The sequence below is a fragment of the Capsella rubella genome, unplaced genomic scaffold (genome assembly GCF_000375325.1).
Source record: "Capsella rubella cultivar Monte Gargano unplaced genomic scaffold, Caprub1_0 scaffold_1, whole genome shotgun sequence".
Classification (NCBI taxonomy): domain Eukaryota; kingdom Viridiplantae; phylum Streptophyta; class Magnoliopsida; order Brassicales; family Brassicaceae; genus Capsella; species Capsella rubella.
Window position 1 is genome coordinate 15,373,974 of NW_006238923.1, and position 19,732 is coordinate 15,393,705.

Sequence of the window (19,732 nt, forward strand, 5' to 3'; positions counted from 1 at the left end):
AGTCCATAACAAACCCTAATTTAACATACTTCTCGATCTCCTTCTTGATATCTTTCCTCGACGCCATGTAAACATCTACGTCACTCTCGAGGTTAAACTCACGACACCATGTAAGAGATTGACGATGTCAAAATATAGCCGTTGTATCATGGACACGTCGCCAAACCCAACGAGCATCCCAATTCCCAAGCAAAGCATCATAAGTTTCATAGCACCGTCGCTTGTTGATTGACATGTGTGATTCATTCTCTATTGTTTTTTTTTTTTTTGGTCAACAGTAATCGAACATGAAGAGAAAATCGTCTTTATGGCATCCTCATTGGGGGTAGCCTCCTAAGATATCCCAATGAGGATGGTCTAAGGAACTTATCAAATCATGGGCCTCGTTGACCAAAACAAAAATTTGTGGGCCTCGTGTCTTAAAAAGCCCAATAGAAAATATTCTAGTTTCTTAAAAAAACCTAATTCGTCTTTCTCTTTTCAATAAATTATCTACAGATTCTTGCGTCTTCTTGTCTCTCTCTCTCCCTTGGATTTGTGAATTTCTTGATTCGATCGATATGGGTTTCTCCAAAGACCAGCTGCTTAATCGACTTCAGGTTTGAAAAAAATCATCTCAATTTCATCATTTTGATTTCGCATTGCTTTTGTTTGGAATTCGTAAGAATCAGTAGATTCCATTTTCATGTTTTTCTGAAGAAGTTGTGTAGTGAGTGTTATTGTGCAGAATAGTCTTGAACATGAGCTTTATTGACTGATTCTAAGTTTCTAAATCGATTTTGGTGAAGTTTTTTTTTTTTTTTTTTTTTGGGGGAATGTGGAAATGTAATTGAAATTTCTGTGTATTTACACAACTTCAGGAACTAGAGATTGAGTATACCAAGTATGAACATCCGCCTGTTCTAACCGTCGAAGCGCAGGCTAAGTATGTAAGCAGTAGTGAGGGAGCACTGAGTAAGAATCTCTTCTTGAAGGTAAAATCTTTAAAAGCTTCAAGAACTGACTTATACCCATTGTAAAATGGCTTATATGCTTTGGGTTTTTGTTTTTTGTAGGATAAGAAACATCGGTATTATATTGTTTCAGCTATGGTTGATACAAAAGTTGATATGAAAGGTAACACATAGATAAGTCTTTGGGATTGTGAAATAGAAATGTGTATTTTTGGGGATGTTAATGGGTGTTTCCTGTGACTTCTAATCCAACAGTTTTATCTCAGAGACTTGGTCTTGGCAAAGGAGGTTTAAGAATGGCTCCTGAAGAAGCACTTGCTGAGCTTTTGCAGGTGTTGTTCATTGTCTCTTCCTCTGCTTTTGTGTGTTTGTTATATATATCTGGAGAGAGTTGTAATGAAGAACCGTACTGTAATAATTGAACCATGGTAGTGATAGTTTCTTTGACAATGGGAAAGAATAGTTTCTCTAAACAGAAATGCTTAAAATGACATATTTTGCTACAAATCCACTTGAGTTTATTTAACTTAGTTTTGTTGATGTTTACAATATTTGACCCTTGTGCTACTTTCTTTTTCCGTCAAAGGTATCGCTTGGATGTGTTACCCCATTTGCAGTTGTAAATGAATCAGCAAGGTATTGTTTTCCTTAACATTGGTTCATAAGTGTGGTCCTTTTCCAAGTTTTGAATTAATGTCGGCCACTGACATTGTTCTTATTTGTTAAAGAGATGTGTCGCTCTTGTTAGACCAAAAATTCAAGAACCAAAAACGCTGCATATTCCACCCATTGTCTAATGAAGTCTCAGTCTGTAAGTACTTCATTACATACTTTTCTTGTATGGTTCAAGTTCATGCCATATCGAAATACTTATAACATTCCAACTTAAGAAAAGTTTGTTTGTTTTTTGTTTTGGTGGTCAATTCTTTCTAGTTGCCAACATAATTTAGCATAGATACTAATTTGGTTAGTCCTTATCATTTCCAGCTCTTAACACATCGGGTCTGGACAAGTTCCTCAAGTCGATTGAGAGAGATCCCGTATATGTTGACCTTGAGGTAAATATTCTAAACCTTTAACTTGAGACCTCATGTTCCACAGTTCCTTTCTTCAGGGTTAACCTTTTGAACTATGGTTCTGATATTTCAGGCTAACCCGGCAGTTGGTAAAGATCAGCCTCCAGATCTAGCTGTTTATGTTCCGTCTAATTCAGTTGTTGTTCCCGAGATTTCTAACGAAACATCTACTAAACAAACCCCTCCTCCAAAGAGTGTATCAGCTGAGGTTAAGCCTGTCGCTTCAGGTATGCCTAATCTATCAAGTGTTTAACCATTCGCTCCAATTCTTGCTAAACTTCGAAGGATTAGTTTATATAACTCGGTTTCCTCCAACCGTGCAGCCAAACCCAGCAAGCCAGCCAGTAAGGGAAAGAGCGTCATCGTGGAAAACTCAACCCCATTACCTTACAAGAACCCTGAGAAGTTCGTGGAAGAGATTATGGACAAAACATCAGCTCTCTTATTATCCGAGGTAGTAATAAACTCATCTCAAACTTAAGAAATCAGTTCCATAACATTTCAAGGTAAATTCTGAAACCGGTTTTTAACATACAAGGCTAAGGGAGAGAATGTGGAAGCTTTAGCAGAAACACTGAGAAAACGTCTCACCTCAGAGTTAACACACCTCGCGGTGAGTATCATCACTCTAAAAGACTTAAAACTGTATGAAGCGTGAACCAATGTTTGATTTTTGAGTAAATTTGATTGCAGATTATGTACAAGAACACAGCTTATGCACAAGGCTTTTATGCCGGTACACATTCCCAGCCGAAGCGACTCTAAGAAGTTTTGGTTTGGTACGTTAAACCGAAGACAATTTGGGAGAGAAAGATACCGGTTAAGCATTTATAATTTTTTCTTGTACAACAATTTTTGAGATCTCGAATCATATATTGACTGATAGTCTGTTACTTTGTTAATCTCAAAACTAAATCCGAATCTAAACAAAACTGAAAAATAATTATGAATCTTAAACTTGGAATATCTGATTATTAAAATATATTTGGTTAGAAACGAATTTTTTTGGGGAATCTTGTAAATACGGTATATTTTAAAAAAATGTCATCATTAGTTTTATTTCCCAAAAAATATATATTACATTTTATTCCCTCTGTTTCATAAATTTACATATGTCCATATTAAATTGACTAATTATAGATTAAGTGGTTTATGGTTTAATTAATTCCCTCTGGTTTAATTAAGTGGTTTATTGTTTTATTAAATTTTATTCCCTCTGTTTCATAAATGGTTTATGGTTTAATTAATTATAGATTAAGGTTAAAATTTGGAAATTTCAAAGATGCATTGGAATTTTTTTTTTTTTTCTAAAATTATCACAAAACTAAATTCTAAATCGTAGTTTGATCAAAAAAAAAAAAAAAAATTTCTAAATCGTAAATACTACTAAATCATAAATCGTAAATACTAAATTTAATCTCTAAAAACTATATATCTTAAACATAGAATTGTCAACCCAACTTTTCAAAAGTAAATTTTACAAAAAAAAAATTGTGTTGTTTTTAGAAAAAATAAACAAATTACGAAAATTTTGGAAAAAAATAAATTCTCAAAAAAAAAATATATATTTTAAAAAAACACCAAAATAGTTGTAATTTTTTTTTTAGAGATATTATTATTCGAAAACGACGGGATTTTAATTTTGTTAACAACAATTAGTAATTTATTTTTTACTTAATTAACAAATAACAATAGATCATCATGCAAAATGCAAAATTATGTTCGTCGTCTTAATCTAAAACCCTAATCGTCTTCCCCGGTAAAACCCAATTCACCGATCAATGTCACTCGTCCGATGTATATCCCTCAGGTCTATACTCAGAGCTCGACACGACCGATCATCTTATTCATGTCTCATCCATCTTCATCAGACTCCTCCTCGCGAAGAAGAAGATAAAATTACACGCAAAACTCCATCAATCCGAAGTTACCACAGTATTATCCACCAGAGCTCGTTCATCAATGGATCAGCTCTAGATCTCTCTCGCAATCATTGCTCTGTTTTCAATTCTTATCCAGCTACGAAGGTTTCTTCAGATCGATTCATTTCCACCTTCAGGAGCTTCCATGGTTCCGGCGACGCCGTCATCGATTGGTTTTTGCAATCTGCGGTGTCTAAGGCTTTTGAGTTGCACAACGTTGCTGATGTTCTTGTTTCTCTTAACCATTTGCTTGCGTTGCTCAACTCTTTCACGTTTTCTCAATGGTTAGAATACTTTTCACAATGTGTGTTAGATTTCACTGTTCTGCTTTGGCTCACACTAAGTATCCTGCTTTACATGGTTGATTCTGTTTCTAATTTGGCTTAAATTAAGTATCTTTGTGAACTTTGATCAATCTTGGTTTGAGGTGGTAATGTTCTGCTTTGGCTTACACTAAGTATCTTTGTGATCAATCTTGGTTTATTGTCTTTGACTGTGTTATTGATTCTGATTTGGCTTAAATTAAGTATCTTTGTGATCAATCTTTGTTTATTGTCTTTGAATGTGTTATTGATTCTGTTCTGCTTTGGCTTAAATTAAGTATCTTTGTGATCAATCTTGGTTTATTATGGTCTTTGAATTTGTTGTTACAGGTGGGTGTTTATCATCGTAACGTCGCTTTTGATTCGGGGAATTACAATTCCTGTTATGGTTGATCTGCTTAACAACATTGCAAAGTTCTTTAAGGTAGGTTCTTTATGTGTTCTAAGAGATATAGATATATAGATAGGCAAAAATTTGAGTAACTTAGTAATGTTTGATGGAAATTATTAGTTTATTAGCTTTGTGCCCTCTTTATGTTGTAATGAGAAGTGAGAACTATGTAGCCAAACCTTTCTAGTAGCTATCTATTTATTTAGTGAATCTCTCTTTGTACAGGGTCTTGGCTCGCACCAAGGAGAGGCTCTAGACAAGGTATTGTAGCTCTGCTATAATTTTTTCTTGTTTCCAACATTTGTGCACAGAACCCTGCAATGTGGTTTGAGTTAGCTTCCCTATAAACTCAATAGTAGCTTGGTCTTGGTCTCATTCAGGTATTAGTTCTCCGAAAAAGTCCAGGAGTAATGTACACCATGTTGAAAAAAGAGTAAGCAGCAGCTTTCTGATTTACATTCTTTTGGTTGTTCAAAAGCTTAACATGCTGTGCTCTGCTCCTTTCGTTACGATTTCTAAGTTGTTGTATGATGATACAGGTTTTTCGGAGTTAAAGGATCAGTCTTTGGTCAAGGGATTCAAGTTCCTGTATTTTGGTTCTCCATGGCAGAGTTGAGACAAAACATGGTTGAGATTCTTATGTCGCGTTTTCGCGGTAAGGTTTTGTCAGCTGAATTGATCAAGAACGGAGTCTTGAGCAGAGGACGTTTAGTGGTGGTCGTTGGTGATGGAATCGGACTAGAGATTCAAATGTTTGATCTTGACTTCTCACTTATCTTGAAGCGTCGTCAAATCTCACAAAGCTACAACATAGAGCAGGAGCAAAATGTAAAAGTCGTGTTTTGACTCTGAAAGTAAACTAATTAGTATTTTGTTTTCTAAGATAAACAAATTATTTGGTAGTAATAAATTAATAATACTAGTTAGAGTGTCTATTACATTGCTCATTCATCTTTATTAAGATGAGCTTAGTTCACTAATAAAAGTATAATCACACCATGTTGAAGCTAGAGTTGTCCAAACAAATCAATAAACGAAGAAGACAAGTATAATGGGTCACTCATAAGCCCAATAACTAAAGATAGGCCCAATTAAATACCGTGGCGCGAGAATATTTCTCTATATATAAATCAAATCAGTGAAGTATTGTGTTGTGTTACCCTAATTTTATAAGCCGGGACGAGAGAGTGAAAGAAACAGAAATGGATGGAGATGGGGAAGTTATCGATAGTGAGCCGTCGTCGCCGGGTTCAGTGATAAGTATAGATGATGAGGATCCAGCATATGATCTCTTCTACGAAAATTTTATGGAAGACTACATGATGCCAATGGGTGATGAGAGAGGTTTAGATGATCAGATTATCCATGGTGAGGCTGAGGCTGTGGTAGATGCTCAAGAAAATCTTCTGTTCGATAACGATAACGATGACGAGGTGATAGATCAGCAAATCGTTAGGGATGGTGGTGAGCTTGAGGAGGAGGAGGATGAAGAAGATGAAGAGGGAGAAGATCTCTTTAACGATAATTACTTCAATGATTATGGGCGATTTTAGTCTTACGTGTAACAAAATAACTAGGAGAATTTTAAATTATTATTTAGAAGATTATATGGAATTTGTTGGTAATTATCTCAATATGTAGTTGAATTTGAAATTTTTTTAAAGGTTTAGGCCATGAATGTTTTGTAGTTTTTAAATGGGTTTTAGCTGGTTTTTGGTTTTTGGCTTTTAGTTTTTGGTTTTTTAGTTTTTGATTTTTGCCGTAAATAAGTTGAAAAAAATGGTTTTCAGTTTTTATGAAGGAATTGAGCAAATCTCACAAAATCTGGTTTCCCTAAATTTAAGGAAATCTACTTTTATAAGAATCGTGAATGACAATTTTTCTGGTTTTTTAGAATCAAAAACCAAAAACCAATCAAAAAAATTAATTTTAGTGGCATTAAAGAGAATTCCCTATATGTTCTCTTTAATGCCACTAAAATTATTTTTTTTTCCAAAAAAACTATAGTTTTATTTTCTACAATAAAAATACAATTAGAACTATTTTTTGACATTTAAAAAAAAAAATTCTAAACAATAAAATCTACATCTTAAAAAATTATACCCTAAATATAAATAGTTTATCCAAACATAAAAAAAATCTACAACTTCAATCATTTTTTTAATTATGTTTACAATATTTTTGGAAAAAAAATAATCTGTGATATTTTTGGAAAGAAAACAAAAAATTTGGTATCTTAGAAAATTTCTCTATAAAAATATCAAGCTAATATATGATTTTTTAATACCGTTAAAATGAGTATTTTTCCTAAAATACCAACCCTAAAAACTATACCCTATATATATATATATATATAGTCAACCCAAACATAAAAAAGTTTATATATCTTTAAAAAATAATTTCTGTGTTTATGGTATTTTTAGGAGATATTTGTTTTTGGTAGTTTTGTGAAAAAATAAAAATTAGGGAAATCATATGTAATTTTTCAATTTTTTTTTTTTTTTTATGATGATATTTTTTTTGTCAAAGGATGTTTTATGAGCCACAAACACACAGTAGTTTACAACGATAATTGCGATATACAGTAACCAATTGAGCCGAGCTAACAAAAGCCCATATTTATAGGCCCTTCACAGGCCCAACTACGTATGTCAATTTTGGCGCGATTATTTCCCGCCTAGTCGACGAGAAAAACTAATAAACGAGTGTTTTGTGCCCTGATTCCGTCGCCGGAATAATAGTGAGAGAGAGAGAGAGAGGTAGAAATGGCGGGAGAAGATTCAGATAACCAGCCGTCGTCACCAGCTTCACCTTCTTCCGCCGGATTCAACACAGATCAGTTACCTATAAGCACGAGCCAAAACTCAGAGAATTTCTCCGATGAAGAAGCCGCCGTAGATACCCAAATCATCAGGGATTTGCCTGAAGAGGCGGAGGAGGAAGATGAAGAAGAAGGAGAAGATCTCTATAACGATAATTACTTGGATGATTATCAGAAGATGGATGGGAATGATCAGTATGAGTCCAATGGATTAGATGATTCCGTCGACGATGAGAGGGATTTAGATCAGGTTATGCTTGACCGTCGTGCGGCTGAGGCTGTGCTCGATGCTCGTGAAACTCAATTCGCTGCTACTCGCAAGCTTCCTCATCTTCTTCACGATAATGGTAAATTAAAATCCCTAATTCTCCTGTTTCAGTACTAATCGGAACCCTAAATTGAGTCTGGATTTAGATATAGGTATGTAATTTGAGTTGGGTTGTTTTGTTTATACAGATTCAGATGATTGGAATTATAGGCCTTCGAAGAGGTCTCGGACTACGGTTCCACCAAGAGGTAATGGTGATCCTGATGGAAACCCTCCAAGTTCGCCAGGAGGGTCACAGCCAGATATTTCAATGACTGATCAAACAGATGATTATCAAGATGAGGTATGAATGTTTTGAATCAGTTCTTCTTAGTTTGTTGGTGATAGGTGTGTTATGCTAATGCTAATGGTTGGTAAATTTTGTTAATATAGGATGATAATGAAGATGAAGCAGAGTTTGAGATGTATCGGATTCAAGGAACTCTGAGGGAATGGGTTATGAGAGATGAAGTGAGACGTTTCATTGCTAAGAAGTTCAAAGACTTTTTGCTTACATATGTGAAACCAAAGAATGATAATGGAGATATTGAATATGTTCGTTTAATAAACGAAATGGTTTCAGGTACTTTGATTTTCTAATTGCTATAACTTCATAAGTTTTTCTTTACTGGTAAATTTAGTAATTTACTAGCACTAGCTCTCTGAACTATCTATATATGGCTCATTTTCAGCTAATAAGTGCAGTCTGGAAATTGATTATAAAGAATTCATACACGTCCACCCAAATATTGCAATCTGGTTGGCGGATGCTCCACAACCTGTTCTTGAAGTCATGGAGGAAGTTACAGAAAAGGTCATCTTTGATCTGCATCCCAACTACAAGAATATTCACACAAAGATCTATGTTCGTGTTACCAACCTGCCAGTTAATGATCAGATTCGGAACATAAGGTACTAGTATGTCTGAATTCATGGATAGTGATGACTTTTGTAATTCATAATCATTCAACTTAAACTTTTTTGTTTGTGAATTGCCAGGCAGATTCATCTTAACACTATGATCCGTATTGGTGGAGTTGTAACAAGGCGTTCTGGGGTCTTTCCTCAGCTGCAGCAGGTTAAATATGACTGTAACAAGTGCGGAGCAGTTTTGGGGCCTTTCTTCCAAAACTCGTATTCAGAAGTCAAAGTCGGTTCTTGTTCTGAATGCCAGTCAAAAGGACCGTTTACTGTGAATGTCGAACAGGTAGGCTTCTTTGTTCTGTATCATTTTCCTTTAAAGTGAATGAACTTCAAATGTAAGCTATAGATTGGAATGTAAAGACCACGCTATTAATTTACTCTCTTGTTCCAGACAATATACAGGAACTATCAGAAGCTTACAATCCAAGAGAGTCCAGGAACAGTGCCTGCTGGACGACTTCCAAGACACAAAGAAGTTATTCTGCTGAATGACCTTATTGACTGTGCTCGTCCTGGAGAAGAAATTGTACGCTCGTCATACATTACTCTTTTAGAATACTTGTAGATCTGTATATGATAGATGATTGATATTATCCTGCATGGGATGTTTTGCAGGAGATTACTGGCATATATACCAACAATTTTGACTTATCTTTGAACACAAAGAATGGGTTTCCTGTATTTGCCACAGTGGTGGAAGCTAACTATGTTACAAAGAAGCAAGACCTGTTCTCTGCATACAAGCTAACCCAGGAAGACAAGACACAAATCGAAGAGTTATCCAAGGACCCACGTATAGTTGAACGCGTAAGATGGATATAAATTCTCTTAATAACTCCTTTGAATTGCTTCAAAATTAATCCTTTTTAACATTTTTCAATTTCTCTCTCAGATCATTAAGTCAATTGCTCCGTCAATATATGGCCACGATGATATCAAAACAGCTCTTGCACTTGCTATGTTTGGAGGCCAAGAGAAAAACATTAAAGGGAAGCACAGATTGCGTGGAGATATAAATGTACTTCTACTTGGTGATCCAGGAACAGCAAAATCACAATTTCTGAAGTAAGAATATTAGCATGGCCTACTGACTTCCCGTGGTGAATAATTCCATTAACTGCAAAAATGTTTCTTTTAGGTACGTTGAGAAAACTGGTCAGAGAGCTGTCTACACGACTGGTAAGGGAGCTTCAGCTGTTGGTCTGACTGCAGCAGTACACAAGGATCCAGTTACTAGGGAGTGGACCCTTGAAGGAGGGGCTCTCGTACTTGCTGATCGGGGAATTTGTCTTATTGATGAGTTTGACAAGATGAATGACCAGGACAGGTAACAAAGCGCAACTAATGAGTAATAATTAATTACCTTACCGGACAAAATGGTGCTGACGGTATAAGTTTTGTAACAGGGTAAGTATCCATGAAGCCATGGAACAGCAGAGTATCAGTATATCCAAGGCAGGAATAGTTACGTCTCTTCAAGCTCGTTGCTCAGTTATTGCCGCAGCTAATCCTGTTGGTGGAAGGTACATGAGTAACTATAACTATGTCTCCAATCCATTGACCTAGAAGTTGTAATCTTAATCTTGCTAATTTGTTTGTGACATTGCAATTTCAGATACGATTCATCAAAATCATTTGCACAAAACGTCGAGTTGACAGATCCAATCCTTTCTCGTTTTGATATTTTGTGTGTTGTCAAGGTCTTTTCCTAAACCTCTGCTTATTGTTCTTCCTATCATATCATTGATTGCGTTACGTTTTTGGTTATTGACATGACTTAAACCAATTATATGGCTGCAGGATGTGGTTGACCCAGTTACAGATGAAATGCTAGCTGAATTTGTTGTCAATAGTCACTTCAAATCACAACCCAAAGGTGGTAAGATGGATGATAGCGAGCCCCAAGATGGCATTCAGGGGTCTAGCGGTTCTACTGATCCGGAGGTATGTGATTTTCAGGTCGAGCTTTTTATTTGAAGTTTCAATATTTTCATGCCTTATCGAAATGTTATTTTATGTATAGGTTCTTCCCCAGAACCTGCTGAAGAAATACTTAACATACTCGAAGTTGTATGTATTCCCAAAACTGGGTGAACTAGATGCCAAGAAGTTAGAAACTGTTTATGCTAATCTAAGACGAGAATCAATGGTAGGTTTCTATTCTTGATTTTAATTCTACTGATGGGTTACGTCTTTCTCTTATATTATGTTATAGTCTCTTGACCTGCTTTAATCTTTCGTTCAGAATGGACAAGGAGTTTCTATCGCGACAAGGCACCTCGAGTCTATGATCCGAATGTCTGAAGCACATGCTAGGATGCACCTTAGGCAGTATGTAACAGAAGAGGATGTTAATATGGCCATTCGAGTTCTGCTTGACTCTTTCATATCAACACAGAAATTTGGAGTCCAGAGAACTCTAAGAGAGGTAATGCAGAACTTTTCATTCAGGCGTTCCATGAGCTTGTATCTATTGGATTCCGATATCTGAATTTTGACGAAACTTGTTTCGTCCTGTGCAGAGTTTCAAACGATACATTACATACAAAAAGGACTTCAACTCATTGCTGCTTGTTCTTCTGAAAGAGCTCGTAAAGAATGCGTTGAAGTTTGAAGAAATCATTTCAGGATCAAATTCAGGACTATCGTCTATCGAGGTTAAGATAGAGGAGCTGCAGACAAAGGTAAACTATCATATGATTAGCCTAAAAAATTAGAAGAACGCTTCGTATTACATTCTTTTATCTCACAACTCTTAATGTTTACTTCTCAGGCCAAGGAATACGACATTGCAGATCTACGACCGTTCTTTTCAAGCACTGACTTCTCGAAAGCTCATTTCGAGTTGGACCATGGTCGAGGAATGATCAAGTGTCCTAAAAGGCTGATCACTTGGTAAACAACAAGGCGAGCTTCAAGTCACTATCAACTTAGATTTATAATCGTATGAAATATCAAATGTCTGATTATTAGGAAGATAGTTTTGTCTTAAGATTATGAGTTGCTCAAGGATTTGCAGTTTAAATGACGGTTTAATGCAACTTTTGGAAACAAATTGAATTTTTCTATCTTGCTAATTGAAAAATCTTTACATTTAACTCGTAAGTTTTAAGTTTTAACTAGTGTAATCAGAATTTTTTTTGGTACATTAATGACTAAAATTCAAATCTGAACCGAAAATTTTAACCTTACCAAACCATTCAAATCTGAACCTTTATTCATAAACCGGAAATTTAAAATACCAAGAACCAAATCTAAGCGGTGACGTCAGAACTACATGCCGTTTCGTATTTCTACAATATGAACTCCTTGTTGTTTAAAATAGCAAAGGCAACAACATCTGTCGTCGACTGATTCGTTGTCTGTTCGTCGAGAAACTTTATTTTGTTTCTTTGCAATTCGGAGTATAGTTCGCTCGCCAAGTTCCGATTAGGGTTAAGAATTTAGTGAAATCTCCGTTTGGTGAGACTTCGTCGTCTTCCTCAATACTCCCTGATTCATTCATCGGACCTGGTACGTGCTTTCGTCTACTAGTTAGGGTTTTTTGCTCTTTTTTTTTGAAATATTGAGCTCGAAGTTGGGATGCTTTGCTCTTCAGATTAAGCTGTAAATTTGAAGAGGAAGCTATATTCTGTGGGAGAATGGCGAATAATCCTCCCCAGAGTTCTGGTACCCAGGTGCGAATGTGCCATAGTTGCTCTCTCTTTTTTAGTTCGTTTCATGGAATTCGAAGCTACTCGATTGATATTGTTCTTAGCAATTTGATTTTAGCGAAGGTTTTGATGCAATTAAAAAGCTCTTCTTAGCTTAAACTAGAGACTTAGAAGAAGTAGGATTGTTCAAGCTCAAACTTATTAGGAGGTTTCTTTGATCTTTCGTTTCTGTCATTGTTTAATAGTTTGTGGGTTTTATATTATTGGATTGTTATAATCTTGCCCCTTACTGTCAGAATCATACATTCAATAAGTAATTTGATGTAGCCTAAGATTTTCAGAAAACTAAGAAGCCGAAGTATGTGTCTCAGCTACAAAGTTTGCATAACTACAAAGTTTCTATGGGGTAGCTGCCATTTGGTGAACGTTTTGTTTTAGTGTATGATTTATAGTAATAGTTTGTTAGTTTCTCCACCTAATATTGTTTTCCAGTGGTCTGAAATCTGTTAGATGTGCTTATGACTACTTTCCAGCAGTTTCGGCCGATGGTTCCAGGGCAGCAGGGTCAGCATTTTGTTCCTGCAGTTTCACAGCCTTTTCACCCCTTTGGACATGTACCTCCAAATGTTCAAAGTCAGCCTCCACAGTTTTCTCAGCCGATACAGCAACAGCAGCTCTTTCCAGTGAGACCAGGTCAGCCTGGGCATATTACATCATCGTCACAGGCTGTATCAGTTCCTTATATTCATACGAACAATATTCTCACTTCTGGATCTACCCAGCAACAGCCGAATGCACCTCCAATGACGGGCTTTGCTACATCTGGACCTCCATTTTCTTCTTCATATAGTGTGAGGCTTCTACTTTTCTTATATATGTGTTTCAGATAATCTTTTCTATATATGATTCGTTCTCATTTTCTTACTGGATTCTTGTTCCTGCAGTTTGTACCATCATCTTATCCTCAGCAACAACCACCATCCTTGGTCCAACCAAATTCTCAGATGCATGTAGCTGGTGTCCCTCCAGCAGCAAGCACTTGGCCTGTTCCTGTAAATCAAAGTACATCACTTGTTTCCCCTGTGCAGCAGACTGGGCAACAAACACCAGTCCCCCTTTCAACAGACCCAGTAAGTGACTAAGATTACTTATCATAAATATGTTTTGGTTACTTGTATCGATGCCTATATTTGCTATTAATTATGAAACCATAAATTACTAAATCTTATCATGTTGAGTTGTATTATCATATCAGTTGAGACGACCCACATTTTTCCTCTATCATTTATAGCATTTCCATCTTCCTCTGGACTATTTTGAGGTAGTTTTTGTATATGAATCGAGCGTACCTCAACTTATTAGCAAAGTTTCATATAGACACCGACTTATCTAGACTTATGTACACCTCCTCGGGACCTTAACTTAGCTCAAACTCGAGTAAGGTTGGAAAACCTAAGGTTTTGTTGTAGAGAACCCAAAAACCCTTCCAATCCTCACGAGCCCCCTAGCAAACCACAAAATACTTGTTACTTCTACACATCATATTAGCATAACCTTTTCCTATTTATACTCAATTAGTAACTACCTAATACGGCATTGTTGATGAACACTTATCAAACCTATTAGTCTTTATTTATGTACCATATCTCTTATGCACTTGTAGCTTAATAATTTTGTTGGATTTTGATTACAGGGAAGCTCGACTCCGCAATCTGCATCTGACTGGCAGGAGCATACATCCGCTGATGGGAGAAAGTATGTTACTGAATTATTGTGTAAATTTAGGCCAATTATCTTCCTACATGTCACTCTTTGTACTGTAGTTCTGTGTTCATGCAATCACCATTCGGAATTGATTAATTTAGTTGGAAATTGTTCATAACCTTCTCATGTTTGGGAACTTTCATAAGGTCCATGCAGATGTGTGTTTCATGGTTTTGGGTCAATGGTGTCTAAATTTTGTTGGGTTATCTGATATATACTTATCTTTTCTAGGTATTACTATAACAAGCAGACTAAACAATCAAGTTGGGAAAAACCTCTAGAACTGATGACACCACTCGAGGTGAGACTTTGTCTTCTAAAATGACTTTTGTCTTGATTCATTGATCAAATATACCCTGTATATGCATGATTTTTATAGTTTCTTGCAATCTAAACTCTCTTTGTACAGCGAGCGGATGCATCTACTGTATGGAAGGAATTTACAACAGCTGATGGAAAGAAGTATGCATTGTTGTATTTCATTTGGTCTTTGTATCATGCCTATCCTCTATTGTTGCAACTGATTAGTTGATTTGATTTACACAGATATTATTATAACAAGGTTACAAAGGAGTCTAAGTGGACAATTCCAGAAGATTTGAAGGTCTACCCATTTATTTATCTCTCATACATATTCCCCAATCCAAAGCCTCTGTTAAACCTGTGTAGTTTTTGTATGCAGTTAGCTCGGGAACAAGCCCAACTAGCTAGTGAAAAGAGGTCCCTTTCTGAAGCTGGATCTACTCCTCTGTCCCACAATGCTGCATCCTCCTCTGATCTAGCGGTTAGCAATGCAACCTCTGTTGTTCCCAGCACATCTTCAACACTTCCTGGACATTCTTCAAGCCCTATCCAAGCAGGTTTGGCTGTACCTGTCACTCGTCCTCCCTCAATTGCTCCTGTAACTCCAACGTCTGCTGCAGCTACTGATACTGAGGCTACTGCAATGTACTTTTTTTTCTTCTGAGAAGCTTTGTTTGATGATTTTACACTCTTATCATGCTTATGAATTTCGCTCTTGTGCCCATCTTAACAGGAAATTGGATAATTTACCATCTCGGAGCACAGATGATTTAAATAATGGAGCTACAGCACAAAACAATGAGGCATGGTTTTAATTCCTTTTTACAATGATTTTTCTAGATTCTAAAAGTCTATACGTATGTTATCTGTTTACCTGTTTTCTACTTCAGCTTCATGTAAAAAGAGTTCAACACTAATATGTTTAAGTTATTGGAAAAGTTATGTATAATAATTACTATAAGTGTGATGATCTGGTGGTGTCATGAATATTGGTCAAGCGTTGCACCTTGGTATGCTCTCTAATAAATTCTAATGTTTTCTTAGGCTGACAATAAGGAAATGTTAGTGAACGGAAAAGCAAATCTGTCACCTGCTGGTGACAAAGCAAATGTTGAGGAACCTATGGTATATGCTACTAAGCAGGTAACTTTTTATCCTATTTTCTCCTCCTGATATCTCTTATCTGTAGCATAATGTTTTCGTGTGCGAGTCTAATTATTTGCCATCCATCTATTTTTTCTCTACTGGTTAATTTTTTATAGGAGGCCAAAGCTGCTTTCAAGTCTCTTTTGGAATCTGTAAATGTTCATTCCGACTGGACATGGGAACAGGTAATATGCCAATATTTTGTCTTTGATCGGGTATGTCAGCATTCTCTTCCTAACCATGTACTTGCTTCATTGCTGACCTTATCATATCCTTGTAGACATTGAAAGAGATTGTTCACGATAAAAGGTATGGTGCTTTGAGGACTCTCGGTGAGAGAAAACAAGCTTTTAACGAGGTATCTAGTTTCTTAGTTCTCAACTATAGTGTGCAAATGCATTTTTATTCACTTGGCTATGCAATCTGTTGTGAAGTCTTTATTTGTGATGTAACTATGTTTTCACTGGTGGATTTCCACTTTGAGTAGCTTTAATGCTTTCATCTGAGTAGTACCTGACTGTCAAATAAATTTTTCCAGTATCTTGGTCAAAGGAAAAAAGTGGAAGCTGAGGAAAGACGAAGAAGACAGAAGAAAGCTCGGGAAGAATTTGTCAAGATGCTAGAGGTATACCAAATGAGTTAGAAGTTTGGTGTTTGGTTTGTTTAGTGTGACTGATGACCTGATTTATGTTCTAAAAATATTTCTTGACTTCAGGAGTGTGAAGAACTTTCATCATCCATGAAATGGAGGTGTGGCTTTTAGTTAATTATAAGATCTTTGGTTCTTTTCTTTATTGTATGCATGACATATGTGCTAATGGAAACTATTTCCTCCCACCAGCAAAGCGATGACGTTGTTTGAAAATGATGAGCGCTTTAAAGCTGTTGACCGTTCAAGAGATCGTGAAGATCTTTTTGACAATTATATTGTGGAACTTGAGAGGAAGGTAATTATCTGGCTTCTTTTTTGGGGGCTTTTCGTTTTCATGTGTAGATTTGGCTTTGTGGTTGTTGGTATGATAATACTTTGTGCTACTTAGCAAAACACGACATGCCATACTGCTTAGCAAAACACGACATGCCATACTACTTAGCAAAACATACCTATGGCATGAAGGTGTTGGACGTGAGAATTATTATATTTACTATTATTACGGTCCAAATGGTTTCTCCTTTAGTATGATCACAAGAGGCATGTCTTAATTATGGCGACTATGATCAAAAGAGGCATGTCTTAGTTACGGTGAAACAATGATTTGTGTGGGCATTTAGATTGTGGCTGAGAAAATACCTGGTGCACCAGTATGATGGTGTTTGACACGTCTATTCAGAATACAGTTTTTTTTTTTTTTTTGCATTGTAGAGGGACAAATTCATAATTTAAATTGACATCCTAAATCCTTTAATGTTCAGGAAAGAGAAAAGGCAGTGGAGGTTCATCGGCAGCGTATGGCAGAGTACCGGAAGTTTCTTGAAACCTGTGACTATATCAAAGTACATCATTGTTTGTGAATCTTATTCGTGCGAACCTTTTTGTTTTATAGAGCTTGCCATAATGCCTTTTACAATACTTGTTTGAAGGCTGGTACACAATGGCGCAAGATTCAAGATAGACTGGAGGATGATGAAAGATGCTCATGTCTTGAAAAGATAGATCGTCTGATTGGTTTTGAGGTAAGTTACTTCGTCAAGTAGTTCAGGATGCCACATTAGAATTTGTTTCTAATGTTTGCTATCCCAGGAATACATTCTTGAACTAGAGAAGGAAGAAGAGGAGCTGAAGAGAGTAGAGAAAGTAAGGTCAATGTTCAGGGTTGTAACCTAATTTTTGGTCTTATATAGTCCAATGCTCATGGTTTCGTTTTCTTGTGGAGCTAGGAACATGTAAGGCGGGCTGAGAGAAAAAACCGTGATGCATTTCGTACACTATTGGAAGAACATGTCGCAGCTGGCATCCTTACTGCCAAGACATACTGGTTGGATTATTGCATTGAGGTGTCTGACCAATTTAGATAATTTTTTGGACAAATAATATTTTATTTTGGATTCTCTCACTGAGTTATTTATGTACAGTTAAAGGACTTGCCCCAATACCAAGCTGTTGCATCTAATTTGTCTGGCTCAACTCCGAAAGACTTGTTCGAAGATGTCACAGAAGAGTTAGAGAAACAGGTAATTTGGACTAGATAAATTATATTTATCTATGGGTAGATTTACGTGAATCTGATAGTTTTGATAATCAAACCGTTTTTGTGTTTTGATTGCCAGTATCATGAGGATAAGAGTCGCGTAAAGGATGCTATGAAGTCAAGGAAGGCAAGTTACTGAAAGCTTGTATTTCTGCTTATTACTGTACCATACATTTTCCTAATCCCTTTGTCTACCAGATTTCCATGGTCTCCTCTTGGCTGTTTGAAGATTTTAAATCTGCCATTTCAGAAGATCTCATTCCTCAACCAATATCAGACATAAATTTAAAGGTACGGGATTAGTTGCGAAGAGAACATGTGTCAGCAGATAAATTAACCAACAGTTACCCTTATCTAATTTGTATACATTGGAATAAATATATTTGCTACTGGTTCAAACTTTTGTTTCTATATCTGTAGTGGGTTTAAATTGTTGTTCCCGGCATGGTTCAACCCATCTGACACTTGCAATGTGTTATTTTGCACCTGCTTCTACTAGACTCATTGTTGATGGGATTTGTATAAATATATTTTTAATTGATGCTCTGGATGAAATTCTGATTGACAGATTGTCTCGCGTACAGTAGAGATGATGGTATTTTTCAAAGTTCAGTTGAATAGGCTCTAATAATTTTTTCCCTTGTTTAACAGCTTATATATGATGACTTGGTTGAGAGAATGAAGGAAAAAGAAGAAAAAGAGGCCAGAAAGCTTCAGCGTCTGGCTGAAGAATTTACCAATCTGTTGCGCACTCTCAAGGTATATCTTACCCGTGGTGTTTTTCTTTTCTGGCTGGATTCTCTGAGACGTTAAACATAGGTGTTGTTGGTTTAGGAAATAACCGCAGCTTCAAATTGGGAAGATACCAAAGCACTGATTGAAGAAAGTCAAGAGTACAGGTAAATAGTTTCTTGCTTTGTTGGATGCTTCATGACAAAAGGTTCTGGTATTACCTTCTTAATGTCCCATTTCGAATTTCTTCAGATCGATTGGAGATGAAAGTGTTAGCAAAGGGTTATTTGAGGAATACACAACGAGTTTACAAGAAAAGGCAAAGGAGAAGGAGCGTAAGCGTGATGAGGAAAAGGTACTGATTTTTCGTGCCATGAAATTATTTTTCTTCTATGTAAAAACGGGTCTCAAAGACTTTATTGTCGTGGACATCTCAGGTTAGAAAAGAGAAGGAAAGGGATGAGAAAGAGAAGCGGAAAGACAAAGATAAGGAGAGAAGGGAAAAGGAAAGGGAACGTGAAAAAGAGAGGGGAAAAGAGAGGAGTAAAAGGGAAGAATCAGATGGCGAGGCTGCTGTAGAAGCGAGCGAAGGTCACAAAGAGGAGAAAAGAAAGGGAAAAGATCGAGACAGAAAACATCGGAGACGGCATCATAATTCTGATGAAGATGTCAGTTCTGATAGAGACGACAGAGAAGAGTCGAAGAAATCCTCCCGTAAACATGGTAATGATAGAAAGAAAACAAGAAAGGTAGGTACTCCCTTGACTTCAATTCTGACTCAGCTAAGCTTAAGATCTGTTACTAAGAGGGTATGGTTTCTTGTTAGCACGCATACTCGCCTGAATCAGACGGTGAAAACCGGCATAAAAGACTGAAGAAGGATCAACGGGAGGGTAGTCGTCGAAGTGGTTATGACGAGCTAGAGGATGGAGAAGTTGGGGAGGATGGCGAAATCCGACATTAAAACCGCTGACAAGTGGTAATAAGTTTTTCTTACATTTTTGCATCAACTGAAACCTTTATATATACCAATGCGCTTTCTTTCTTGATTTAGCTTCACGCATTGTAATGATACTCTTTCATTTCTTTCATTTCTCTGTTAATTGGATATTCACTATCCCCAAATCTTTGATTCTTACCGTCAATGGGGAAAAACTGTACTGAAAATTACGGCATCTGTTTCAAATTTGACTTCAGGAAAAACAAAGAAAGGAAATAAGAAATGCAG

The 19,732-nt window shown here is 36.4% G+C and overlaps 4 protein-coding genes across 6 annotated transcripts; all 4 read left to right on the top strand.

Moving 5' to 3' along the window:
* Positions 1-489: 489 nt before the first annotated feature.
* Positions 490-3,011, top strand: LOC17897649 (prolyl-tRNA synthetase associated domain-containing protein 1). The gene is made up of 11 exons (XM_006305372.2): positions 490-599; positions 861-974; positions 1,056-1,116; positions 1,209-1,285; positions 1,540-1,589; positions 1,682-1,764; positions 1,941-2,011; positions 2,103-2,256; positions 2,353-2,483; positions 2,568-2,642; positions 2,723-3,011. Exons 1-11 carry the CDS (start codon positions 561-563, stop codon positions 2,792-2,794), a joined length of 927 nt encoding a protein of 308 aa, XP_006305434.1. The 5' UTR covers positions 490-560; the 3' UTR covers positions 2,795-3,011.
* A 752-nt stretch (positions 3,012-3,763) lies between these two features.
* LOC17899138 (mitochondrial inner membrane protein OXA1) lies at positions 3,764-5,605 on the top strand. Its single transcript, XM_006305382.2, has 5 exons — positions 3,764-4,235; positions 4,605-4,698; positions 4,891-4,926; positions 5,046-5,098; positions 5,205-5,605. The coding sequence occupies exons 1-5, from the start codon at positions 3,811-3,813 to the stop codon at positions 5,509-5,511; spliced, it is 915 nt and encodes a 304-aa protein (XP_006305444.1). The 5' UTR covers positions 3,764-3,810; the 3' UTR covers positions 5,512-5,605.
* A 1,794-nt stretch (positions 5,606-7,399) lies between these two features.
* On the top strand, positions 7,400-11,794 carry LOC17899147 (DNA replication licensing factor MCM2). The gene is made up of 16 exons (XM_006306645.2): positions 7,400-7,833; positions 7,943-8,097; positions 8,187-8,376; positions 8,486-8,705; positions 8,793-9,000; positions 9,109-9,243; positions 9,333-9,524; positions 9,610-9,782; positions 9,856-10,044; positions 10,124-10,240; positions 10,333-10,417; positions 10,518-10,661; positions 10,741-10,866; positions 10,963-11,145; positions 11,240-11,401; positions 11,491-11,794. Exons 1-16 carry the CDS (start codon positions 7,431-7,433, stop codon positions 11,614-11,616), a joined length of 2,808 nt encoding a protein of 935 aa, XP_006306707.1. The 5' UTR covers positions 7,400-7,430; the 3' UTR covers positions 11,617-11,794.
* Positions 11,795-12,116: 322 nt separating this feature from the next.
* LOC17897090 (pre-mRNA-processing protein 40A) lies at positions 12,117-19,679 on the top strand. Of its 3 annotated transcripts, none has more exons than XM_023789067.1 (28): positions 12,117-12,230; positions 12,316-12,394; positions 12,904-13,221; positions 13,315-13,500; positions 14,064-14,125; positions 14,366-14,435; positions 14,544-14,596; positions 14,681-14,738; positions 14,817-15,082; positions 15,171-15,240; positions 15,482-15,580; positions 15,700-15,768; positions 15,864-15,941; positions 16,122-16,208; positions 16,299-16,333; positions 16,425-16,530; positions 16,997-17,077; positions 17,165-17,257; positions 17,325-17,378; positions 17,462-17,578; positions 17,657-17,755; positions 17,852-17,899; positions 17,971-18,063; positions 18,424-18,531; positions 18,607-18,671; positions 18,757-18,859; positions 18,942-19,253; positions 19,331-19,679. In XM_023789067.1, exons 2-28 carry the CDS (start codon positions 12,359-12,361, stop codon positions 19,466-19,468), a joined length of 2,904 nt encoding a protein of 967 aa, XP_023644835.1. In that variant the 5' UTR covers positions 12,117-12,230; positions 12,316-12,358; the 3' UTR covers positions 19,469-19,679. The 3 variants fall into 3 exon arrangements, with proteins under 3 accessions (XP_023644835.1, XP_006306359.1, XP_023644836.1); XM_006306297.2 differs by having other exon boundaries at positions 12,907-13,221; XM_023789068.1 differs by lacking the exons at positions 12,117-12,230; positions 12,316-12,394 and having other exon boundaries at positions 12,989-13,063; positions 13,159-13,221.
* Positions 19,680-19,732: the final 53 nt, after the last annotated feature.

Excerpts from the sequence above, each read along its gene's own strand:
- LOC17897649 (XM_006305372.2), top strand. The coding sequence starts at position 561 with ATGGGTTTCTCCAAAGACCAGCTGCTTAATCGACTTCAG. Across the intron at positions 1,286-1,539 it reads CACTTGCTGAGCTTTTGCAG|GTATCGCTTGGATGTGTTAC; the intron begins GTGTTGTTCATT and ends TTTCCGTCAAAG. Across the intron at positions 1,765-1,940 it reads GTCTAATGAAGTCTCAGTCT|CTCTTAACACATCGGGTCTG; the intron begins GTAAGTACTTCA and ends TATCATTTCCAG.
- LOC17899138 (XM_006305382.2), top strand. The coding sequence starts at position 3,811 with ATGTCACTCGTCCGATGTATATCCCTCAGGTCTATACTCAGAGCTCGA. Across the intron at positions 4,236-4,604 it reads TCTTTCACGTTTTCTCAATG|GTGGGTGTTTATCATCGTAA; the intron begins GTTAGAATACTT and ends TTGTTGTTACAG. Across the intron at positions 4,927-5,045 it reads AAGGAGAGGCTCTAGACAAG|GTATTAGTTCTCCGAAAAAG; the intron begins GTATTGTAGCTC and ends GGTCTCATTCAG.
- LOC17899147 (XM_006306645.2), top strand. The coding sequence starts at position 7,431 with ATGGCGGGAGAAGATTCAGATAACCAGCCGTCGTCACCAGCTTCACCT. Across the intron at positions 9,001-9,108 it reads TTACTGTGAATGTCGAACAG|ACAATATACAGGAACTATCA; the intron begins GTAGGCTTCTTT and ends CTCTTGTTCCAG. Across the intron at positions 10,418-10,517 it reads ATATTTTGTGTGTTGTCAAG|GATGTGGTTGACCCAGTTAC; the intron begins GTCTTTTCCTAA and ends ATATGGCTGCAG.
- LOC17897090 (XM_023789067.1), top strand. The coding sequence starts at position 12,359 with ATGGCGAATAATCCTCCCCAGAGTTCTGGTACCCAG. Across the intron at positions 15,083-15,170 it reads GATACTGAGGCTACTGCAAT|GAAATTGGATAATTTACCAT; the intron begins GTACTTTTTTTT and ends CCATCTTAACAG. Across the intron at positions 17,900-17,970 it reads ATGCTATGAAGTCAAGGAAG|ATTTCCATGGTCTCCTCTTG; the intron begins GCAAGTTACTGA and ends TTTGTCTACCAG.